Source organism: Myotis yumanensis, unplaced genomic scaffold (assembly GCF_028538775.1).
Source record: "Myotis yumanensis isolate MYYU_CA2020_CCGP unplaced genomic scaffold, mMyoYum1.0.hap1 SCAF_10, whole genome shotgun sequence".
NCBI classification, from domain to species: Eukaryota; Metazoa; Chordata; class Mammalia; order Chiroptera; family Vespertilionidae; genus Myotis; species Myotis yumanensis.
Window position 1 is genome coordinate 18,210,890 of NW_027223761.1, and position 17,483 is coordinate 18,228,372.

A 17,483-nucleotide genomic window follows, 5' to 3' on the forward strand; every position below is an offset into this window, starting at 1 on the left:
GGGGACCCAGACACACACGGGAGAAACTGGACTGTCTGGCATCAGGATAGGAACGCGAGGGCGGCTTTCTCACAGAGGTGCTCACAGCGATCATTGTTCCTGCACGGGGGGGGGGGGGGGGGGGGGGGGAAGGGGGGGGGGGACGGACGCAGAGACCTGAGGACCTCTCCAGTGCAGGGCTGACTGACAGCCATTGCTGTTTGCTTCACCCTGGTGATTCTCAGAGACCCCACCCCGCCCAATACACAACCTCAACCAAGCTGTGCACATTGGCTTTTGCATATGAATGGCCTGTCCTCTCTCTGCCTAAAACCTGGCAAACTGCAGCTGGGTCAGAGAGCCCCAGAGCATCCAAAAGAAGGCCCAAGGCCAGCAGCAGCAGCCTGCCTTGCTTCACAGCTTGGCCTCTTCTAGGCACTTCCAAACCCCATACAAAGAGGAGGAATCTGCAGATTTCTCTGAAGCTCCTGCTGGGTGACCCCAGACAGTGGCTGACCTTGCACCTCCTTGGAGATCCAAGAGCCAGTGTACCCAGTGGTCAGTGTCAGACCATACCAGATTACAACTCTTTACATCTATAAGAGAAACACTCACGGGGCAGACTCAGTGAGTACCAAAGCCCCACTGAAGCAAGTCCTGCCCCATAAAGGTGTCTCCTGTGCAACAGATCTTCTAGTGTAGACACAGATGGTCACCACAGCCAATTGGCCTGGAGGTCAATTCTTCCCAGTGACAACAACAGCAATCAAGGTTTAACTACAACAAGACTGTGCAAACAGCCCACAAAGGGGTGCACCAAGAGTGTCCATCTCAGGTGACTGGGGAGGCTGAGCCACTGGGCCCTATAGGACACCTACCACACAAGGCCATTCTGTCAACAAAGGAGACTAAACAGATACCCAGTACATAGAAACAAACACAGGGAAGTAGCCAAAGTGAAGAGACAAAGAAACAAGTCACAAATGAAAGAAATGAATGAAAGCAAAATACTGGATATAGAGTTCAAAACTATGGTTATAAGGTAACTCAAGAATCTTCTAGAAACCTCTGAGAAATTTAGTGAAACCCTCTATGATATGAAAAAGGACCAATCAGAAATTAAGCATACACTGACTGAAATAAAGAATAATATACAGAGATCCAACAGCAGACTAGAGGATCCCAAGAATCAAGGCAAAGACTTGAAATACAAAGAAGCAAAAAACACCCAACCAGAAAAGCAAAAAGAAAAAAGAATCCAAAAACATGAAGATAGTGTAAGGAGCCTCTGGGACAATTTCAGGTGTACCAACATCTGAATTATGGGGGTGCCAGAAGAAGAGAGAGAGTAAGATATTGAAAACCTATTTGAAGAAATGACAGAAAACTTTCCCTACCTGGTGAAAGAAATAGACTTACAAGTCCAGGAAGCGCAGAGAACCTCAAACAAGAGGAATCCAAAGAGGACCACACCAAGACACATCATAATTAAAATGCCAGGGGCAAAAGACAAAGAGAGAATCTTAAAAGCAGAAAGAGAAAAACAGTTACTTACAAGGGAGTACACATACGACTGTCAGCTGATATCTCAACAGAAACTATGCAGGCCAGAAGGGAGTGGCAAGAAATATACAAAGTGATGAATAGCAAGAACCTACAACCAAGATTACTCTGTCCACCAAAGCTATCATTTAGAATTGAAGGTCAGATAAAGAGCTTTACAGACAAGAAAAAGCTAAAGGAATTCATCACCACCAAACCAGTATTATATGAAATGCTGAAGGGTATTCTCTAAGAAGAGGAAGAAGAAGAAAAAGGTAAAGATAAAAAATTATGAACAACAAAGTGACAACAAATACATATCTATCAACAAGTGAACCTAACAATCAAATGAATAAAAGACCTGATGAACAGAACAGACTGCTAAATGTAATAGAATCAGAGGCATGGAAAGGGAGCAGAGTCAGGGGCATGGAAAGAGAGCAGACTGACAATTATTACGGGGTGGGGGGTGCAGGCAACGATTGGACAAAGAGCTTACACCTATGAACGAGGTCAGTGTGTGTGTGGGGAGGGTGTTTGAAGGCCATGAGTGGGGTGGGAATTGGGTGGAGGGGAAGTATGGGGGGGGGGAAGAGGAACATTTGTAATTATCTGAACAATAAAGATAAAAAAAAAGAAAATAGACCAAAAAAAAGCTTTGGTACATTTATACAATGGAATACTATGCAGCTGCAAAAAAGAAAGAATTCTTAACATTTGCAACAGCATGGAGGGACCTGAAGAGTATTATGCTAAGTGAAATAAGCCAGTCAAGGAAAGATGTGAGATGATCTCACTCATTGTGGAATCGAATGAACAAAATGAACTGATGAACAAAATAGATCCAGAGACATAGAAGTATGGGTCAGACTGACGTATTTCATAGGGAAGGCGGGGGTAGACGGTCGGTGGGGAGTGATTAACTGGGGAACTTATATGCAATAGATTATAACATATAACAAGAGCCCAAGAAGTGTGAACTATTAATAGTTTTCTGAACTGTAGGTTATCTCCTCCCTAGCATTTCAAGGGAATCTGTGTGGCTTTAGTCACTGTACCTTGCTGGAATTTTGGTGATTCTGTGATATTATAAGAAAGAGGGAATTAATAAGAAACATTCCTGTGATTTCATTATGATAATGTGATCTGTGACCCACACATATGACACTAGGATGGAATATCATACAGCACCATGAAATCTGGAAGGAGACTTGTTTGGTTTCAAACACTTATTTCACAAATCAGGGCATTTAAAAAATTCCTGATGATATTCCATAGAGATTAATTATATGTCTGATACCACATGAAGCGCTAGTTGAATTTTCATTTATTTTTATAGCATAAATGACTAATGATAGAATTGGAACTAAAGGGACCCATTCCCCACGGGTTAAAATTACAGTTGAAGGCTCTAACTGTGTTAAAATTACATATAAGTCTCTATCTGTGTACTACATTTATCCTAACATCTCCAGCAACACGGAAGAACTGTCTGTCATTCAGGTTTGTTAGCTGGAGCTAGGTAGGCTCTGGTTACTTGAAAGTGAAAATGAATATATTTCCCCAGCAAACAATTATGTAAGATAAGTCTAACTCATCGGGCTTCTACGTAGAGAATGATTTTACAGATCATATTCCTGTGCACTTACTGATTCAAATGTCTGTTTTTCTTTTAGTATTGAGAGACCTTTGATAGTGAAATTAGAACAATTTCCTCTGGAACACCAAACATGGATGATGTATGTGAAAGAATACAGAGGAAACAAATGGTATTCTCTCCCTCTCTCTCTCTCTCAGTCTCATTTTCCTTTCTCTACACCAATTGCTGTCATGGAATTGAGAGCTCCCTAATTGTCACCCTAAATCTGAGGGTTGAATTAATGTCTCCCCTGAGTTGGGGAAAAAGGACGTGTAGACTACTTATGCTCAGTAAATGAAATGAATTCCTTTAGATTTGTATTGTGTTTATCATAAACTAGTTTCTTATTATTAGCCTAGTACATTAGGAAGAAGTGTTTGCAAGCTGATTTTCCCATTTTAACTCTGAAGTGGGCTAATAATTCAGGTTTTGGGGAGGTGAAGTAAAGAGAAAACAATGACTTCAGCAAGATGATTTGTTTACATTTCTTTAAAATTAGCCCAAGAGATGGAGAAAATACAAGGTTATGTTTTCAGTCCATATTGTCTTTACTCAGTTGTCATTATATATATGTGTATGAACCCATGGGTATACTCCTCTATGAAGGAGGGCAGAGAATAAAATTTCTCACCTTCCATATGATTTTTCTTTAAGGACAGGTCTAAATGATAAATTGGACTCACAGAACATACAAAGTAACTACTTTCCCCAACCAACTACTAGAGAACTTGGGAAAGTTTTCCCTTTATCTCTTTCTTAATGTGGGTAAAGTGATATTATATGATGTTTCTATCATATGTATTCACACCTCAACATATACATTTTATTTAAATCTATATATATACACCAAGTGTACTAGTTTATTTTTTTTAAAGAATAATCATCTTCACAATGTCATTTTAAATGCTGCATCATAACTTTCTACTTTAGATACAATATAATGTACTTTAAAAATTGCTCTATTTTGACAATTATTTTTTCCACATTGTGAATATAATGCCACAATGTAGTTTTTCACAACTTGTAAATGTAATTAAAGATTTCTTACAACATCATAGTAAAAATAAAATCTCTCATAAATATATCATGTAGCTTTTATTATTGTCAGGGATAAGGATATATGTTGCCTAATTGCTTTCCAGGAAAATATATACAAGAAGTTATACGTTTCTGAGTCATTATTGATATTGATCACTACCATTGTAATTAATTAAGTCACTTTGTTAAATTGACAAGTGAAAATGATGATGGATTTCAGTACATATTTTAAATATGTACTTTTTTCATTTCACGTAACTACAAATTTGGAGTATACATGAGCCACTAATCTCAGAGATTTGTCACATTTCCCAACAAGGAAACTGTACAGGACCTCGCCTGCTAAAACCTATGCTACTGAAAGACTGATCTAAAAAATGTTAGTGTAAATAACTTAGGATCACAGTAGCTGTAATCTTACTGGAACAGAATTTATTACATTTTTCAGGGAACAGGAGTTGGTCTAATGTGTTTTCAAAGTATATAGTTGGATCTATTTCAAAGACCATCAAAACACCTAAGTTAATTCATCAACTCAATTTCTTGTGGTGGATAACACTTGGGAATCACACAGGTGTCTGCTGATGCTTTAAATCTGATCAGTGGGATGTCCTGACCTACACTGAACATTTTGAGTGACTTGACAATTATATTTAAAATACATTGTGTTTGACATCAGTTTTATATTTTTCTTAATTAAATATAAATCTGTGTTTGCTTTATTATTTCCATTTCAGAAGACACACAAAACTATCATTTGGTTTTCTAAACCTGACAGATGGTAGAAATGGGGGAGGGGAACTGCACCACTGTGACAGAGTTCATTCTTCTTGGATTATCTGATGTCCCTGAGCTGAGAGTCTTTCTCTCCCTGCTGTTCCTTCTGATCTATGGAGTCACGGTTTTGGACAACCTGGGCATGATCGCACTGATTCAGGCCAGCTCTCGCCTTCACACTCCCATGTACTTTTTCCTGAGCCAACTGGCCTTTCTAGACTTTTGCTACTCCACGATCATCGTGCCAAAGATGCTGTTCAACATGCTAACCAAGGATAAAACCATCTCCTTCCTGGGGTGCATGGTGCAGTTTTATTTATTTTGTGTTTATGCAATCACTGACGTCTTCCTGCTGGCCGTGATGGCCTATGACCGCTTTGTGGCCATCTGCAACCCACTGCTGTACATGGTCACCATGTCCCGGGCTCTCTGTGTGGAGCTGGTGTCTTGCTGCTACCTCGGTGGGACTGTGTGTTCTCTGATTCACTTGTGTTTAGCTCTTGAGATCCCATCCTTTAGATCAAATGTGATTAACCATTTCTTTTGTGATCTGCCTCCTCTCTTATCTCTGGCATGCTCTGATGTCTCTATGAATGAACTGCTCATATACATTGTAGCCACTTTCAATGAGATAATCACCATTGTGATCATCTTCACCTCCTACTTGTTTATTCTCATCACTATCCTCAGGATGCACTCTGCACAGGGAAGACGCAAAGCCTTTTCCACCTGTGCCTCCCACCTCACAGCCATCAGTGTCTTACAGGGAGCAATCCTTTTCTCTTATTGCCGGCCCAGTTCTGGCAGCAGTGTGGATACTGACAAAGTGGCTTCAGTGTTTTACACTGTAGTGATTCCCATGCTGAACCCCCTGATCTACAGCTTGAGGAACAAGGATGTGAAAGAAGCTCTCAGGAAAGTGGTGAGCTCCAAAATATTTTCCTGGAGAATATTTTCTTTAGTGGGACTGAGGGTCCCATAATGGAGGCTATTGTAGGAGTGAATTGGTTGGCTGCTGTGTTACAGAGTGGGTGGAACAGCCAGGAGGCAGGTTTTTATGAGTGAGGTTTTCACATTCAATTTTCTTTGTCTCCACAATTGACCCGGGTCTGTTTGAACACATTTCAAAATTTGCAGCTTTGGTCTTTGCTTTTATTCAATCTAAAAAAAGATGGATCTCTTACCCTTTGAGCCAGCCTGGAGGGACCTGGAGAGTATTGTGCTGGAACAGACTGTGGAATCTCAGACTGTGGAAGGTTTGGGAGGGTGGACAGGAAGAGATAAACCAAGAAATTGTATGCATATATAAATAACCCAGGGAAACAGACAATAAAGTGGTGAAGACCTGGGTGGGGGGCCGAAACTGGCTAGAAGAGATAAAGGGGGAAAATGGGGACATATATAACACTTTCAACAATAAAGCTTTAAAAAATAAAATATTTTAAATGGTTTTGGGTGTTGAACTGTTAAGACCCACACATTTTGTTTGCTGAAAACCTTCATAAGATTAATGGAAAACTCTTGAGAAACAACAGAATTGCTGACCTATTATGGAAAGTATGATTCATTTCAAAATGGAATTCCTCCTATTTTACAATGAAGAATCACCTTTGCCAGTTTATGCACAGAGTGAGATTCCCATATGTGTGTATATTCTGTTTGCTGTTCACTGCTTTCTTCCTTTATTATATTTTTGTTGTTGTCATTGCAGTGTCTAATGTCTTTGGAACTTCAGAGATTAATATTTAAAATATAGAGACACTAGTATTAATTATTTCTGAGAAATGTTGGGGAAATTAAGTTACATGTCATGTGTAAAGCACTTAGAACAATTTATGGCACTTAATTAGTTCCTTGTTTCTGTCTTTGTTCCTCTGTCTATCTTGATCTATTGTGTGAGGAACAAGGATGTGAAAGAAGCTCTCAGGAAAGTGGTAAGCTCCAAAATATTTTCCTGGAGAATATTTCCTTCGTAGGACCCAGGGTCCCATAATGGAGGCAGGTGTAGGGATGAATTGGTTGGCTGCTGTGTTGCAGAGTGGAGGGAACAGCCAGGGGCAGGTCTTTATGCTTGAGTCTTTTTCATTCAATTTTCTTTGTGCCTCCAAAATTGACCCGGGTTTCCTTGAATACATTTCAAAATTTACAGTCCCCATGTTTGCTTTCATTTAATCTAAATGTTTTAAATGGTTTTGCTACTGGACTAATAACACACACACACACACACACACACACACACACACACACATTTAGTTTGCCATAAAACCTTCCTAAGATGAATGAAGCACACTTGAGAATCACAGTTTCTGATCTATTATGAAAACTATGGTTCATTTCAAAATTGAATTCCTCTTATTTTACAATATAGAACTACTTTTGCCAGTTATGCACAAAATGAGATTCTCATATGTGTATATGTTCTGTTTTGCTGTTCTTTTCTTGTTTTATTATGATTTTGTTGTTGTCATTGCAGTGTCTAAATTTTTTGGAACTTCAGAGACTCATCTCTAAAAACTGGAGACATTAATAATAATTATTTATCATAAATGTTGGGGAAATTAAGCGACATGTCATGTGTAAAGCACTTAGAACAATTTATGGCATATAATTAGTTCTCTGTTTCTGTCTCTGTTGCTCTTTCTCTGTCTCAGTGTGCATGTGTGCACATATATGTGTATAAAATGTATACATACATTTCATAACCATTGTTATGGGTAGCATCATTTTGGACTATGGCCTTTTAATTCACATTATCTCTTACTTATCATCATGCTTATTTTATAAATTGTGGATTAAATTCTTACTGTTACTAGTAGGTGGATTTCAGCCTTTGTTTTGTTCTTTGTTGTATATTTGCTTGTGATGAGATGACCTTTTTTCAAAAGACCAGAATTATGTTAGAAATAATAATTTAAACTGTTCATTTTGAAGCCTCAAGGGAATAAGGAAGCTATTTTTTTCTAAGAGCCTGGTTACATAGAGAGTGGACATAGTTATCAGAGTCTTAGATCTCCCCCAAACCCTTCTCCAGAGGCCCAGGGGGCAGTCTTTTCTACTAGCAGGTTTGTTTGCAGGTCTGAGAAAATATGGATATTCCTTTTTATGAAAGGTATCTAGAAAATGTTGTAGCCATTTTTCATGGGAAAATCATTTTGACAGAATTTTTAGCCACTGAATACATTAAGTATCTGGAACAGAAAGTGTACATTTTCTACAGAGCTTTGCCCAAAGGGTTTGGCTTAGCTAAGGACCTGCATAGTCATGTCCCAACAACTGTTTCCTGGGAGTGGGAGAAAGAAGGACCTGAGACTTTTTTAGGTGTATGTCTCTCTGCTTCTTTGAATTTTTGGAAGAGTTGTGCAAAAGAGAATAGGCAAGTATTTAAATAAAATTGAATTGAAAGGAATAAAATGAGCCTCTGGAGAAATCTAATAAACAGGACCAGCTCTAAATATGATTTTAGAGCATGGAATATTATTTTGGCTCCCAAGAGCAAAAAGAAAAAAATACAAAGAAATTATAAGGAAGAAATTTTAGATACCACATTTCCCAGATTCAAAGATAGTACAGATATTTTAAAATGTTTTTATTGATTTTAGAGAGAGAGGAAGGGAGAAGGATAGACAGAGATAGAAACATCAATGATGAGAATCATTGATCAGCGACCTCCTGCACATCCCATGCTGGGGATCAAGCTGCAACCTGAGCATGTGCCCTAAACAGGAATTGAACTGTGACCTCCTAGAGCATAGGTCGACTCCACCACTGAGCAACAGTGGCTGGGCAATAACACAGATTTTGAAATCCATATAATAACACTATTTGAGAGATAAGCAGCCATAATATTTAATTTGCACACCAGTTTTAAGTCAAAAGCAACATGAAAATCTACCAGAAGCAAGGAAATAAGGCAGCAGTTCTCAACTACTGGCTATTACGCACACTCGAACCACTGCCCCAAGAGTCAGTTGACAATATTTGGGGACATTTCTGATGGTCATAGTGGAAGGACCAGGGGTGAGGGTACCACTGTCATCTCGTGACTAGAGGTCAAAGATGCTGCTATACATGGTTATTTGCACAGGGTAGTTCCCCATAACAAGGAGTAATTCAGCACAAAATATCAATGAAGATGAGGTTGAGAAATTTTGAAAAAGGACATTAAGAAAGAATTTTACAATAATAAGAATTGACTGAAAAAGATGACCTTCTGATTGATTCATAAATCCTTAGATATTTGAACAAATTGGGCTATCAAGATTTCTCAGTGTTATATGGGACCCTTTGGTGTTGGAACTCCTAGAACCACCTGGTTTGAGGTTGCAGAACCAGAGATGATCTTAGCAGAAATGTTAGTCTGAGAAAGAAGACTGCATTATAAGGGAATATGATGGAGGGAATTCCTGGTTTATGTGGCCTATCATACTAAAATGAGGACAGTTCTAGGTGAACTGGGATGTGTTGGTGACCATAACATTCTGAGTGCTAGATATTGGTTGCCAGATTTAGCAGACAAAAAATGCAGATTACTACAGTTAATTTGAACTCCAGATAAACAAGGAGTATATATTTAGTATGGTCATACCCATACAATATTTTGAACACACTTATTGCAAAATTTCACTGTCTCTCTTGGATTAAATTTAAACTTGGATCCTACCTGGACACCAGTTTGAGAAATCACACCATTCTCTCTCTCTTAAGAACTCCCTTATCATAAACATCTTCAACGCATTTACTGGATCAATTTCTGTAGTTTCATTGCATGAAGTTTGTCTTTAAAATGGTAAAAAGAATAAATAAGGAAGTATGAGAAGATGATCATTTCAAAATAAAAATGCTGATGTGACAATTCAGTGTGGGCCAGAGTCTAGCTTAGAGAGATGGGTACATGCTAGGAATTCAGAATTCTGGGTTATTGTTGTAAGTTGATTATCTGATATTTATATGTCATTAGACAAGTCATGACTTCTTCAGGTTTCTGTGTGCTCACCTGTAGAGAAAGGCAGTTCAGTAGATATTTTGTACCAAAAATAAATTATTATTTACTTTGATATTGGCTCTATTTAGTCAAAAAGAGGAATGATGACCTGGTATTTAAAATATAAGTAAGTATACAGACTATTCTTTCTTTGTGTCACAACATATGCACATATTTTTATACAGAAATTAGCTCTAATTATAGAAGTTATTTCATTAGTAATTATAGAACCAATAAAACATTATTTTATTTTCCTAGACTTTTCCTTGCAGAATTCACAAATTCAGTGAGATTAGAATGTCTTACATAAGGATTTGATTATATGTACCACCTAAACAACTCAAATTTACAACTATTACACATGTAAGTCTTTAAAATTACATTTCAGACTAAGAACAGAATTAAGTTTTATAATTTTTGAAAAGGTAATATTAACTAGTAATTATTGTATGAAAGTTTAGATGTTCCTGTCTTGGATACTTAACATGATCAGGATTTAACACAGAGTATTTTGTTTCATCTTATACTCTACACAGGAGAGAAGGAAGCATGCTTCATGTGTCAGTCATTCACCATAATATATATTATTTCCAAGATGAATTTTCAGATCTTACCATTAAGAAACATGTTTCTGGTAGGGATCAACATAGCTGCTGGGGCCATGTTCACCCTATTTGGCTTCTCAGATTACCCAGAAATGAAGTTCCCCTCTTCCTGGTATTTCTGGCTTCAGTGTAGTAGGAAATGTTGGAATAATTATGATAATCAAAATTAACCCCAAACTACATACTCCTATATACTTTATTCCAGCCACCTCTCGTTTTTGGATTTCTGCTATCCTTCTGTCATTGCTCCCAAGACCCTGGTGAACCTACTTGCAAAAGACAGAACCATTTAATTTTCAGGATGTATGGTGCAATTCTTTTTCTTTTGCACCTTTGTAGTGACTGAATTAATTCTATTTGCTGTGATGGCCTTGCCTGCTTTGTGGCCACTTGCAACCCTTTGTTCTACACAAGTGTATAATGAGCAGGTCTACAGGTTTGTTCAACCTCAGCACCACTGAAATTTTATACTGGATAATCTCTGTTGTGATGTACTATCTTGTGCAGTGCAGGCTGTTTAACAAAAGAACAGTACTTAATACCAAAATTACAAAACATGGTGTTTTCCTTGGTGTAAGGTAGACGTATGTATTACTGTAATGCCATTGATAATTAAAAAATAAACAGATTAATGATTTGTTGATTTTGCCAAAGCTAACAATGCTATTTATTTCAATAAATGGTGAGGAATAATTGACTATTCATATGCAAAAAATAAACTGAAATCTATACTTCACACCATATACAAACATTAATTCAAAATGGACCATAGACATAAATTTAAGAGCCAAAGGCACAAGTTATATATCTGATGGGAGATTTATATCCATAATATATAAAGAACACTTACAACTAGAGCATAGAAGTCAAACAGGAAAAATATTTGCATAGACATGTCACCAAAGAAGAATGAGTTTAAGGTACCTCAATTGCAATCCCCCTTGTCCCCACCCTAAAAAAACCTAGAAACTTTAAAGACATCCTTGAAAACAATAACATTCCAATTATTCTTTTAAGCTCATTGGGTAATACATGAAATGGGCTGGTGAGAGGCTTCTTTTTAATTGAGGAAGATGATATGGGAATGGAGAACAAGAATGTTTCCTCAGCCTAGGATGTTGTCACAGACATGTCAAGTTTAGGAAGATATTATATGATATTTTAAAATATAAATGTTGATTTACTTAAAATTATTTTTTTACAATACACTTCTTGTAAGGTTTATGTGTACACTCAGAGACACTCAGTGATACACATAGACCAGTGGTCACTGTGGCCTACGTTGACAGCAGGCAGTGAGAAGAAGCGCACACCCAGAACAGATCACTGAAGGGGTCCCAGTTCATGGCTCCAGCATTGGACATGCATTAAGGAAATGCAGCCTCAGCCCTGGCTCTGAGTCTGTACTTTGCTCCATGCAGTCACAAGGGGGAAAAATCAGAGTTGCATGGGGCCTTCTCCTGTGATGTATTTAGAGTTTATCCAACTTACAAGTCAGTGCTTGTGCCCCCATCATCTCCTCTGTAAGAGAGACCTAGAAACAGGATTGTTCTCTTGATTGGTTATCATGATCATAAAATGAGTCAATATTGTATAATACTTAGAATGGATTCTAATATAGAACAAGAGCCCAAGAAGTATGAACTATTAATAGTTTTCTGACCAATAGGTTATCTCCTTCCTGGTATTTGAAGGGAATCTGTGTGGCTTTAGTCAGTGTACCTTGCTGGAATTTAGGGGAGTTTGTAATATTATAAGAAAGAGGGATTAAAATTAATGAGAAACATTCCTGCGATTTCATGATGGCATGTGATCTGTGACCCACACATATGACACTAGGATGGAATATCATACAGCACCATGAAATCTGGAAGGAGACTTGTTTGCTTTCTAACAATTGTTTCACAAATTAGGGCATCTGCAAAAGTTCCTGACGATATTCCTTAGAGATTAATTATGTATTTTATACCACATGAAGCAATAATTGAATTTTAATTTATTTTTATACCATGAAAGATTAATGATAGATTTGGAACTAGAGGGATCCATTCCGCAGGGATTAAAATTACAATAGAAATCTGTAACTGTGTTAAAATTGCATATAAGTCTCTAACTGTGTATGTACTACACTTGTCCTAACATCTCCAGCAATACGGAGGAACTGTCTGTCACTCAGTTTTGTCAGCTAGACCTAGGCTCTGGTTAATTGAAAATAGAAATTGATATATTTCCCCAGCAAACAATTGTTTAAGAATATATTTAACTCATCTGGCTTCTACTTAGAGAATGATTTCACAGACTATATTCCTGTGCACTTACTATTCAAATGCTTTTGTCTTTTAGTGCTGAAAGACAGTTGATGGTGAAATTAGAACAATTTCCTCTGGAACACCAAACATTGATGTGTATGAAAGAATACAGAGGAAACAAATGGTAGTCTCTCTCTCTCTCTCTCTCCCTTTCCATCTCCCTCTCTCAATCTCTTTCTACCCTTCTCCATACCAATTTCTCTCATGGAATCAAGATTTTATAAAGGAGCTCCCTAATTGTCACCCTAAATATAAGAGTTGAATTTATGTGTTCCTTTGTTGGTCATAGTGAATCAGAACGTGTAGACTATCTCTGCTCAGTAAATGAGGTGAATTCTTTTATATTTGTTTTGTGTTTACCACAAACTAGTTTCTTACTAACAGCCTAGAACATTAGGAAGAAGTGTTTACAAGTTGATTTTCCTGTTTTAACTCTGAAGTGGGCTAATAATTCAGGTTGGTTTTTTTTTAGGGTGTTTTTTTTTTTTAGGGTGTGTGTGTCACGTAATGAGAAAACCCTGACTTCAGCAAGGTGATTTGCTTTCACTTCTTTAAAATTAGTTCAAGATATGGAGAAAGTATGAAACAGGTTATGTTTTCAGTCCATATTGTCTTTACTCAGTTTTCATTATATATATGTGTATGACGTCAAGGGTATACTCCTCTAGGAAGGAGGGCAGAGAATAAAATTTCTCACCTTCCATATGACTTTTCTTTAAGGACAAGTATGACTGGTAAATTGAAATTATAGAATATACAATGTAATGATTTTCCCCCAAATTAGAGAGAACTTAGGAAAGTTTTCACTTACCTCTGTCTGTATGTGGGTAAAATATTTATCTTTTAAGGTTGCTACCAAATAAAAGTGATAATATGATAATTCTACCATAGGTATTCATACTTCAACATATATATTTTATTTAAATCTATATATATATACACTACATGAATTAGGCTGTTATTTTTAAATAACCATCTTCACAAGGTCATTTCAAATAACTTGATAACTATTTGCCTGAGATACAATATACTGTAGATTAACAATTGCTCTATTTTGACAATAATTTTCCCATAGTGAATATAATAAACAATGCTGCAATGTAGCTATGGATATAGTTTTTAATAATTGTTAATGTAATGAAATATTTCTTATAATCCCATATTAACAATAAAATCTCTCATAAATATATCCCGTAGCTTTTATTATTGTCAGGGTTAAGGATATATGTTGCCTAATTATTTCCAGAAAAATTTCTACGATAGTTATACTTTTCTGAGTCATTATTGATATTGACCACTACCATTATATGTAACTAAGCCACTTTGTTAAATTGACAAGTAAAAAAGATGATGGCTTTCAGTATATATTTTAAATCTCTTTTTTTCATTCTGCATAATTTCCAATTTCAAGAGTACTCATGAGCCACTAATCTCAAAGAGATTTGTCACATTTCCCAACAAGAAAATGGTACAGAACTTCACCAGCTGAAACCTTATGCTACTGATAAATTGACCTAAAAATATTAGTGTATATTATATAAAATCACAATAGCTGTTATCTACCTTGAACAGAATTTACAATATTTTTTTTTCAGGGAATGGGAGTTGATCTCATGTGGCTTCAAAGTATATCCCTGGATCTATGTAGTCTATCAAACACCTAAGTTAATTATTTAACTCAATTTCTTATGGTAGATAAAAGTTGGGAATCATAAAGGTTTCTGCTAATACCTTAAATTTGGTCAGTGAGATCTGACACACTGAACGTTTATAATTATTTGACAATTGCATTTCAAATATACTGTTTGAAATCAATGTGACATTTTTCTTAATTAAATATAGATCTGTGTTTGCTTTATTATTTCCATTTCAGAAGACACACAAAACCTACCATTTGGTTTTCTAAACCTGACAGATGTGGAAATGGGGGAGGGGAACTGCACCACTGTGACAGAGTTCATTCTTCTTGGATTATCTGATGTCCCTGAGCTGAGAGTCTTTCTGTCCCTGCTGTTCCTTCTGATCTATGGAGTCACGGTTCTGGGCAACCTGGGCATGATCGCACTGATTCAGGTCAGCTCTGGACTTCACACTCCCATGTACTTTTTCCTGAGCCACCTGTCCTTCGTGGACTTTTGCTACTCCACAATCATCGTGCCAAAGATGCTGTTCAACATGCTAACCAAGGATAAAACCATCTCCTTCCTGGGATGCATGGTGCAGTTTTATTTGTTTTGTGTTTATGGAATCACTGAGGTCTTCCTGCTGGCCGTGATGGCCTATGACCGCTTTGTGGCCATCTGCAACCCACTGCTGTACATGGTCACCATGTCCCGGACTCTCTGTGTGGAGCTGGTGTCTTGCTGCTACCTCGGTGGGACTGTGTGTTCTCTGATTCACTTGTGTTTAGCTCTTGAGATCCCATCCTTTAGATCAAATGTGATTAACCATTTTTTTTGTGATCTGCCCCCTCTCTTATCTCTTGCTTGCTCTGATGTCTTTATGAATGAACTGCTCCTATACATTGTAGCCACTTTCAATGAGATAATCACCATTGTGATCATCCTCACCTCCTACTTGTTTATTCTCATCACCATCCTGAGGATGCACTCTGCAGAGGGAAGACGCAAAGCCTTTTCCACCTGTGCCTCCCACCTCACAGCCATCGTTGTCTTACAGGGAGCAATCCTTTTCTCTTATTGCCGGCCCAGTTCTGGCAACAGTGTGGATACTGACAAAGTGGCTTCAGTGTTTTACACTGTAGTGATTCCCATGCTGAACCCTCTGATCTACAGCTTGAGGAACAAGGATGTGAAAGAAGCTCTAAAGAAAGTTTTGAGGAGCTCTTTTCTCAGCTAATTCAGGGTTTCATCAGAGACCCTTAAAGCGAACTTATTGGGGTGGATATTACAGAAAAGCAAAAGAAGGAGGGATTTTACATGCTAGAGATCTACGTATGCTTTCTTGTTTTCCATGCATCTGTCTTATTAAAGCCCTATTTTAGCAATATTTTTTTACTGTAATTATTTTTTTGATCAATTAATTTATTGAAATTCATTGGCGTGACATCCTATATAATAAGGAGCATATATGCTAATTAGACCGAACAGCGGAACGACCGTCTGGATGACCTTCTGGACAAAGCTGGGGCTGTGAGGGGCTGCAAGTGCTGAGCCCCTTGCACGAATTGGGCCTCTAGTTGGTTAATAAAATTATGTAGGTTTCACCCTAGTTGGTTTGGCTCAGTGGATAGAGCCTTGGCCTGTGGACTGAAGGGTCCAGGTTTGATTCTAGTCAAGGGCACATGCCTTGGTTGCTGGCTCAGTCTACAGTAGGAGGCGTGCAGGATGCAGGCAATCAGTGATTCTCTCTCAACATTGATGTTTCTCTCTCTCTCTCCCTCTGTCTCCCTCTTTCTCCCTCTCCCTCTCCCCTTCTCTTTGAAATCAATAAAAATATATTTTTAAAAAATCATATAGGTTTCAAGTGTACAATTCTGACACATTATCCTTTTGCCCACCACCCAAAGTCAAATCTTGTTCCATCACCATATATTTGACCCCCCTTTTACCCTTTAATACACCCCACACCTCTCCCTTTGATAACCACCATGCCGTCTGGATGTTTATGAGTTTTTGTTAGTTCTTCTTGTTTGTTCATTTGTTGCTTTCAGTTTAAAGCTATATCTTATTATTTTTATTGGCTAATTCAGCTATATCTGTTACTTTTGCTGCTATTTTCCAATCTCTAATTGCTTTGAATGGGTTTTGGGTGTGGTATTGTTAGCATGAATTTTTTGTCTTTATCATCCTTAATGAATACAAGTATTTCTATTAAACTGACTTCAATTTTTACTTATGGCATGAGTATACATTTGTCTCATATTATGTGATTTCTCATGAAAATTTGTAGTGAATTTCCTATATGTTTATGTGTATTTAAGATTACTTTTCAGTCATATATAATTATTATCTTTTTAGTACCCTTTTATTGCAAGATTATAATTTTAGAACTTTTAAAACCTCTTTTTTTTTTGCAAAATAGAGATAATAACACTCCAATATAATAACATTTTCATAAAAATTAAATGCTGTATCTTAGTTCTTAGCATAATAGATGGTATAACTGATTAATACATTATCAGCTGTTATTGCTAGTTTTTACTTTTACCTTTTGTTCTCTCTTTTACTTTAATACAGGATTAACCAAGTAGATCATGCATCTGATTCCATACCCTTTTAACTTTTCTATGTCTTTGTTAATTTTTTAAATTCACTCTGGCTGAAATTATTTTCAGTGTTCACTATATTTTCTAAATCTATTATATTCTAAACCTATTGTATTAGTTTCCTATGGCTTATGAACAAAATTACTGCAAATTTGGTGGATTAAATAATATATCTTAGTTCTTTTATACTTCTGGAGTTCATAAATTTAAAATCAATATCATTGGGCCAAAATCAAGGTGTCAGGAAGACTACACCACTCTCTCTGGGGTTAAGGAACAATCCTTTATCACTTTCAGCTTCTGGTGGCTGCAGACATCCTTGACTTGTGGCCATATCTTTTCTTTTTTTTGGTGGGGGGTATAGCAAAGGTGGAAATTTAATGAG

At 37.1% G+C, this 17,483-nt stretch overlaps 2 protein-coding genes across 2 annotated transcripts; both read left to right on the plus strand.

Annotated features, from left to right (window-relative positions):
- The first annotated feature begins 4,985 nt into the window (after window positions 1-4,985).
- LOC139017696 (olfactory receptor 5L1-like) lies at window positions 4,986-5,957 on the plus strand. Its single transcript, XM_070426299.1, has one exon. It carries the CDS (start codon window positions 4,986-4,988, stop codon window positions 5,955-5,957), a length of 972 nt encoding a protein of 323 aa, XP_070282400.1.
- An 8,836-nt stretch (window positions 5,958-14,793) lies between these two features.
- Window positions 14,794-15,729, plus strand: LOC139017697 (olfactory receptor 5L2-like). Its single transcript, XM_070426300.1, has one exon. The coding sequence runs from the start codon at window positions 14,794-14,796 to the stop codon at window positions 15,727-15,729; it is 936 nt and encodes a 311-aa protein (XP_070282401.1).
- Window positions 15,730-17,483: the final 1,754 nt, after the last annotated feature.

Bases quoted from the DNA above. Each gene is read 5' to 3' on its own strand.
- LOC139017696 (XM_070426299.1), top strand. From the start codon at position 4,986: ATGGGGGAGGGGAACTGCACCACTGTGACAGAGTTCATTCTTCTTGGA.
- LOC139017697 (XM_070426300.1), top strand. From the start codon at position 14,794: ATGGGGGAGGGGAACTGCACCACTGTGACAGAGTTCATTCTTCTTGGA.